At 36.2% G+C, this 8,610-nt stretch overlaps 1 protein-coding gene across 1 annotated transcript; it reads left to right on the top strand.

Annotated features, from left to right (window-relative positions):
• Nucleotides 1-5,532: 5,532 nt before the first annotated feature.
• Nucleotides 5,533-8,391, top strand: LOC132307472 (receptor-like protein 7). Its single transcript, XM_059805253.1, has one exon. It carries the CDS (start codon nucleotides 5,598-5,600, stop codon nucleotides 7,962-7,964), a length of 2,367 nt encoding a protein of 788 aa, XP_059661236.1. The 5' UTR covers nucleotides 5,533-5,597; the 3' UTR covers nucleotides 7,965-8,391.
• The last annotated feature ends 219 nt before the right edge of the window (nucleotides 8,392-8,610 follow it).

Genomic DNA, 8,610 nt, shown 5'->3' with positions numbered 1-8,610 from the left:
TAACTTAAAACACAATAAATAAAAATGAACATGATGCAAATAAACCCAATCAAAATACCCATATGCAACAATACTGGCAGCGGGTCCCACACGGGACAGTTCGGCCTGAAAAATTGAAAAATGTGTAAATGATCACCCTTACATTTCAAAGAGTCCTAGACTCAATGAAATGTCCCAACTAACTCTCGGACACAACCGGTGCACTCTGCAGTATTCGGTACACAAGACAACAAAAGACGAAAATGCCCCTGCAACGGCAAAATTCCCAAAAAATGAAAAATGCCAAAAATTGGAAACATCACACTTCCTCTTAATGTACCTTGTTCCTCTACGGAGCCTTGGATCATTGGTTTGGGCTACTTCCGCACTATTGTCACAATATAGCTTGATGGTAGGCTAGTATGCTCCACAACCTCTAAATCAGTGAGATCAAACCAAAAGGTTTTCTTTGCTGCCTTTAAGGCTGCAATGTACTCCACCTTCAAGGTTGAGTCAACAGTCAAAATCTGCTTAACACTCTACCAACTGATTTCCCTTCCATTGAGTGAACATACACCAAGTCATGGACCTCATAGTATCTACATCTGATTGAAAATCATAATCAACATATCCGACAGGGACCAAATCATCATATCAATAAATGAGCATGAGATCAGTGGTTCTCCTAAGGTACTTTATGATATTTTTCACAGTAGACCAGTTATCAAGTCTGGGATTGGACTAATATCTACTGACTATCCCTATAGTGTAGCGGATGTCCTATTTGGTATAGACCATGACATATATGAGAATCCCACATGCCGAAGCATATTATTCCAGTCTCATTTGCTCAATCTCCTATGTAGTCTTGGAAAACTACTTACTAGAGAAAGCAATCCATGTCAATAAAACAAAAACTCTTTTATCAATGTAGGATTGTTAAGATAAGCTTATTTTCCTTTTAACTCGATCTTGTAAAAGCTTGATCCTAGGAATATAGCTTATATCTTGAAGATCCTTCATTCCAAAGTAATTAAACAACTACCTCTTTATTGATGACGAAGTTTCCACGTCATTATAAATGAGTAGGATGTCATCAATATATAGAATTAAAAAAAATAATGACATTACCCTGTACACACATGGTTCATTGACATTTCGTTCAAAGTCAATAATTTGACTGCCTAATCAAAATGAATGTTTCTACTACGTAACGCTTGCTTGAGTTCATAAACGAACCTTTGCAACTTATCCATACGATCATCTTTGTCTTTCACTAAAAAATCTTCTGATACCCTCTTGTAGATTAACTTGCCATCAATAGGTATCATCCTACTAAGAAGTTCTACAAGATCTTAGATTTTATTAGAATACATAGATTCCAACACTGATTTCATAGTAACTTGCCAAAACAATTTGTATCTATATCAGTTCATGTTTCCATATATCTTATTGAGTCCAACTCATATTTAACAGAGATGTCCATAAAGGTCTCACCTAAAAACATGATTCTGTCATATTGGATGATAATCCTCTCACTACAACAAATGTACCGATGTAAGAATCTGTGTACGAGATGATGCTGCTGCATTAATAGGGAATTCATATGTCATATAATTCTGAATATCTATAATAAATGTGTTCATATGTGGTACAACTTGCTCGCCGACCATCTCCTCTAACACTATTATGCTACTAAGTATGTGATTCATAATATGATATTCCTATAAATAAACAGTGAGTGTTAATAATTAACTTTTATCATTGAGATCATAAAATAATTAATCCTAGTGCCTTTAGAGTAGCCATCAAATCAAGCATGCATATGATCTGCTTCCAACTTACTTGTCCATATCAAGCGCACATGTGCTAGACTACCTCATATGTGCATATGATTCAAACTAAGATTTTTTTCAAAAACATAGCTTAAACGGTACCTTGAGACAGACTAAGATGGAATGTTATTCATAATGTGCATCGATATCGTTAAAGCTAAACTCCAAAATAAAAGAGGTAATGTAACATAACTGATCATAGATCTAACCATGTCAAGCAGAATTTTGTTATTCCTCTTTGAAACCTCAATCCATTAAAAGTAGTCAAGTGTGAAAAACTTGTACACAACATCCTCATTAACCATGTAGTCTTTGTACTATCCCAAGAAATACTTACATCCATGATCAGATCGAAGTGTTTTGATAAGTTTACCTAATTTGTGCTCTATTTCAGTCTTAACACTCTTGGAATATACCAAAAGTTTAAGACTTGTGTCGCATCAGGTAAATGTATCCAAAACGTGAGTAATCTTGCTTGGATGTTCATAAGACTACACAAGTCAGTGTGTACCGATTCCAATTATTCTTTATATCTATTTCATTTGGCTGATAAAGCCCTTAGGGTTATCTATCCTTCAATACAAGATTCACAAGTTAGTATAGGCTCTCCTACCTCACAAAGTAATAAACCTTCTTTGACCAATCTTTGAATCCCATTTTGACTGATTATAACCCAATAATAGGCACTAAAAATATAATAAGTCAAGAGTAACAAATTTTATCTTTACATTCAATCTAGAAGATGCAACATTCGTTTCTACACCATGCAAATATTAAGAGCTAATGGTTATAGTATATTAACCATTTTTCAATGCACCAGAAGTAATTGCACATCTATTTAATTTTATAAAAGCAGCTTTACCAAAAGTAATAACATAGTTTTTATAAAATAAAAGTGAAACAAGAATAAGATTGCATCTAACAACTGTGCATAAAGATAGTTCTCTAATACTAATATCCTCATACTCTCTAATTTAATATGTAATACTCCCACTGACTTAGCTACAACCATGGCATCAGTTCCAGAAGACAAATATATCTCCATATTATCGAGGCTTTTAGATTCCTGAAATCCATGCAACGAATTGCAAACATGTTTAGTAGCTCCATAATCTATCCATCAGGAATTAATAAATACAACCACATAACATGGCTCAATGATGAATATACATTTTCCTTTGCCACGTCGTTGCTTAGACAGTTCATCTGCAAGTGTCTTAGTTGGCCGTAAAAGAAACAGTTTCTTTCGCCCTCAATATTTACTGCCTTACCTATGTTTTGTGCTAACCCAGTCCTATTGTCATCCTTCTTACTTCCCTTACCCTTTCACTTACGTCTAAAAGAAGATGGTATCTGTAATGTTTATGTTTTGTTCTTATATATATATATCGTGAAAAGGTGGAAGAATTTTTTTTAAATGGTGGGACCCACGACTTATTTGATTTAGTGACTAAGAGGCTATATTTGGCCTCATTTTTCTCTCTCTCCCGTAAAGCCCTCTCTTCCTCTCTTTTCTTATTTTTCTTTTTCTTTCTTCGTGAATTTCAATCCTTGATTACTCCCTCAATTTTGAGAATTTGTTGGTGTCGTTTGCGGCAAATCGAAGAGCTCGTTGTGATCTTCACTTTGATAGGAGTAATTCACCATTTTGGCCAACCCTCGAATTTCGAATTTTGGGCTCATTTTGGGGGGTTTTGCATCTAAGTGAGGTAGGGGTTTCTAATTCACATTTCTTTAATTTTTGTGAATTATTCTCCTTAATTTGTGTTATAGCATGCTCAATTTGTATAAATTCCTTACAAAGTTGCTTAAATGTTATATATGAAATATGTGATTGTGTGTTATTTGGTATTTAAAGGTAAAACATGCTTAATTGATGAAAATTTATACCCATTGTGTCTTTAGTGCTAAATTTTGTGATTAGAAAGTATGAAATATATTTTAGAATTTTTCTTTTGTTGCAAAATATGTATATTATTGAATATTAACTTGGTGAGCAAGAATTTCTCTAATTGCACGGCATTGAAATATATGAGACATTCATGCATGACATTGGGTAATAAAATGGGAAAATTGATTTGAAATGAAAGAAAATGGGATTTTTAGAAAATTTTTTGATAAAAGGGTTTGCGAAAACCCAGTCGCCTAGGAGTTGCCTAGGGTTCATGGCATTAATGTAACCTAGAGGGAACTAGGGAGACTGCCCTAGCGTGATTGAGTTATCTGGGTCCGAAATGACACCATGGAGTTACCATGGGTCAGGGACAGTAGCAAATCTTTCTCTCGTACTGCCATGGAGTTGCCATGGGACGGGTTATGTTAACGGTTTGAAAAGTGATGAATGGAATGAATTTTTAAATGGGGAGCGATATAGCATGGCATTGTATTCCATAGCACATCATTGCATTCCATAGCACAACATCGTTTATTTATGACCTTGAAATTGTGTTGTATTTTTCCCAGCATGGCATAATCCCGCTTTCTGTTATTCCTATTCATTGTTTAGATTTACGGGGTTACAAGAGGTATGTCTTAGGTACCACCTACTGAGCAATTTGTCCACCCCTTTATATTAACTTTTTCAGGTCACGAAAAAGAGGTGGCGGATGACGATCCACCACAAGTTTGACAGGATTGGAGATCTACTTATTTTGCTATCTTTTGTATTAGAACTTTAATATTTTGTAAATGTAATCTTAACTATTTTGTGAAACTTTAGTTTAATTAGTATAATGTTGTAAGTTATGAACTTTTAAATTTTAGCTATATTTCATGGACTGTTACTTGATTTAATTAAAGTACGTTCCTTGTAAAGGATCATGGGATTACGTAGTGAACTGGTGATTTTTTGTCTGGATGTGATAGAGGAACGAGACCTTTTTATATGTATGTAGTTATTTTGGGAATGTGGTATATTATTTGCATTGTGTGTTGGGACATGATAGATTAGTTTTAAGGCTAAGTGAGGCCGTTGCATTTTTATGTATTTCAACAGGTTGTAGAGAGACTTTTTCTGAGGAAGTCATGCCGAAATTTTATATTGTTATTATTATTATTATTATTTTGGTATCATTTTGGGTCGTTACAAATTTGGTATCAGAACGATGGTTCGAAAACCCTTAGGACGATGGGTAGAAGCCTGCATAGGGTTGTGTGGGAAGTTATTTGTATATCTATGTTGCTATTTGCTATAGTGTTTTGTTATTTGAAAAGCATACTTAACTGTTTACTTGCTTACGTACTTATGTGTTTATGCCAATGTGCTTATTGCATAGCCTTGCATGCTAAGTGTTAGTATAATATCATTTTGTGTTGAGTCGCTCTCGGTTGGACAAAAAATTTTAGATTAATTTTAGAACTAATTAAGTGCTTCATTTATTTTAAACTCAAAGTTTATTTTAATTAATTATTTTTATAAAAGTATAATACAAAACATTTTTAATAATACCAGTAACTTAAAATTTATTGATAAGTCATTACTTTTGCTAATAAAATTTTTAAAAATTCATTAAAATTTATCAAAATTCACTAAAAACTCATCAAAATGTATTGCAATAATTGATAATATTACGTGACACGAGTTGATAACACTGTGTGACTGTGACCGTTATTGTGACCTATACCAACTATCATTTTAATATCATTTGACTCAACCAGTCCATTAATATTGGGAAGCTGCGTAAAATTAATGTGGGAGTTGCAGGGTCCCATTCCAGATTTAATTTCTGCTATATAAACACCATCTATGGTTGCTTATCAGAGTGAAAAAAGAACCAAGACAAAATGGCTTCACAACTGCATCTCTTTACCTTCTGGTGCCTACCCTTTCTACTCGCAACATTCCTCCATTCCATTGCTATTAACAGTACTTCCTCTTCCGTTCAGCCACTCTGCCATGATAATGAGAGCTCTGCTTTGATGGAGTTCAAGCGAAGCATTTCTATACGGAAGTCTGCTTCTGTGGATCCTTCTGCTTATCCAAAGCTTGCATCCTGGAATACGAGTAGTAGTCACGATGGCTGCTGCTCATGGGATGGAGTCACTTGTGATGAGGACACCGGTCGTGTGATCAGCCTTGACCTCAGTAGCAGCTTTCTCTATGGTTCAATCAACTCAAGCAGCACCCTCTTCCACCTTGTTCACCTTCACAGTCTCAACCTGGCTGACAACGACTTCAGTGACTCCCACATCCCATTTAGCATTGGGCGTCTTTCAAGGTTAAAATATCTCAACCTCTCATTCTCTGAGTTTTCTGGCCAAATCCCATCTTCTTTTGCAAACCTGACTCAACTTGACAGTTTATTCATGCAAGTTAATCAACTAACTGGTCAAATCCCACCTGTGCTTACAAATCTGACCCGATTAAGAAATCTAGACTTTTCCAAAAATTTGTTACAGGGTCCCATTCCAGAGTCGATCTCTCAACTTTTGAATCTGGAACTTTTTTTTGTTGCTTATAACAACTTGAGTGGAACGATGAAGCTAGACATATTCCTTAGCCTAAAAAATCTTACTCTTCTAAGACTAGGTTATAATCAACTAACATTGCTAACCGGTAATAGCTCTATTAATGACAATGCTACACTAATTCCAAAGTTTGTGTACCTAGGTTTGGCATCATGCAACTTAATTGAGTTTCCTGATTTCTTGAGTAAACAAGATGACTTGCAGTTGTTAGGCCTCGGTTTCAACAGAATTCAAGGCCTCATACCTAAATGGATAGGGAACATGAGTACACAAACTCTGTTGTTTATGGACCTTTCTCATAACAATCTAACCGGCTTTCACCAACCTCCTTTAGTCCTTCCGTGGGTTAAACTGATCCTTTTAAGCCTCGCCTTTAACATGCTGCAAGGATCACTTCCAACCCCACCCTTGTCCACCATTTATTATAATGTCTCAGGCAACAATCTGATTGGAGAGATTTCACAAGTGATCTGCAATATGAGTTCTCTTTATGCCCTTGATTTGTCTTACAACTACTTGAGTGGCAATATTCCTCAATGCTTGGGAAGTTCTACTGATTCTCTGTCAATATTGGATCTCGGAAACAATAATCTGCGTGGCTCCATTCCTCAAATATACAAAAGAGGAAGCAAACTAAAGATGATCGATTTGAGTCAAAACCAATTAGACGGGATGGTGCCAAGATCTTTGGTCAACTGCCCATTTTTAGAGATTCTAAATCTGGGAGAGAATCAAATCAATGATATTTTCCCCTTTTGGCTAGAATCTCTTTATGAGTTAAAGGTTCTCATTCTGCATTTCAATAGATTCCATGGTGCAATAAGGCAACCTTATTCGAGCTTTGCTTTCCCCAAGTTGCGCATCATTGACCTTTCTCATAACGGTTTTACAGGCGAGTTTCCTTCAAATTACTTCCTAACCTGGAGAGCCATGAAACTCATCGATGGTAATCAGTCATATTTGAAGGCGAGCAAAGAGTCCACTAAATTAGTTTGGCTTGCAAATTACAGTTACATAGTCACAGTAAACTACACTTACTCGATCACACTTACAAACAAAGGTGTGCAAACACTATTTTCGAAGATCCTGAATACCTTTACCGTCATTGATCTCTCAAGTAACCAATTCGAAGGAAAAATTTCAGAACTTGTTGGGAATCTCAAGGGGATTCACGTTCTCAACCTTTCCAACAACAATCTTATTGGCCACATCCCATCTTCCTTGGGAAATCTATCAGAGCTTGAAGCATTGGACCTTTCTCAGAACAAGCTCTCGGGAGAGATACCTCAGCAACTAACCCAACTCACGTTCCTTGAATTGTTCAATGTCTCCCATAATCATCTCACAGGTCCTATTCCACAAGGAAGGCAATTTAATACATTTGAAAACAATTCGTATGAAGGGAATTTAGGATTGTGTGGAGACCCATTGTCAAAGAAATGTGGCAATTTAGAAGCATCACCGCCACTACCTTCAAAATTGAAGCAAGATGATGATTCATGGTTTGCAATTGATAAAAGTGATTGGTTTGTGATATGCATGGGCTATGGAGGTGGGTTAGTAGTTGGGCTGATCATTGGGCATACTCTGACCACAAGGCATCATGAATGGTTTGTGAGCACATTCGGAAGGAACCAAAAGATCAGAGAAGGTAGGATGAAGAAGAGCGGACCAAGACGCTAAAATAAATTCCTTCACGGCAGCTTCAAGGAAAGAGTATCAGACCCAGCATGGAGTTTCCACCAGGCAGGTTTATGTTCAATATATTTTGCATACCATAATCTTGCATGTATATATATGCATTGCGTGTCTTCCTTCTTCGCTTGTTATTTCAGTTAAAGACTTCTTGCAAAAGGAAGTGTGTTTAAATAATTTTTCAAGAGACTTATCAGTCTTAGATAATGCATGTATAACATTTTGGAATAAATTCTTAAATGGTTGGCTTGTGATTGTTATTGGATTTATTTATTTATTTTTATTTTTTATTAAGAGTAAATGTATTAAGAGGAAAAAGTCAGCTTACGAAAGAATCGATGCGACTCAGACTACTCAAAAGGCCGAACAAAGAATCAGGATTGTTGAGGAAACAAAAAATTTCCAAAACACCTGAAGGGGCATAAAATTCCACTGGGCTTAGTCCAGCCCGACCCATCAGTCCAGAGGAAGGCCCGACAACCATCCAGCCCGCTGACTCTCATTCAAGGCCTGTTTTGACCAAGAGCGAGGTCTGTTCTGACGGGGTGAGGCCCAAGAAGAGATCCAGTCGGTTTAGGAGGGATGAAGTTCATATTATCTTAAGGTTTGGATAAGAACAGGGGATTCTTAGGGC

This window comes from Cornus florida, unplaced genomic scaffold (assembly GCF_030987335.1).
Source record: "Cornus florida cultivar Cherokee Brave unplaced genomic scaffold, ASM3098733v1 CherokeeBrave_3.0.0_Hap2_Chr05, whole genome shotgun sequence".
NCBI classification, from domain to species: Eukaryota; Viridiplantae; Streptophyta; class Magnoliopsida; order Cornales; family Cornaceae; genus Cornus; species Cornus florida.
Note: the sequence above shows the minus strand (reverse complement) of the source record. Positions and strands in the feature narration are given on the sequence as shown.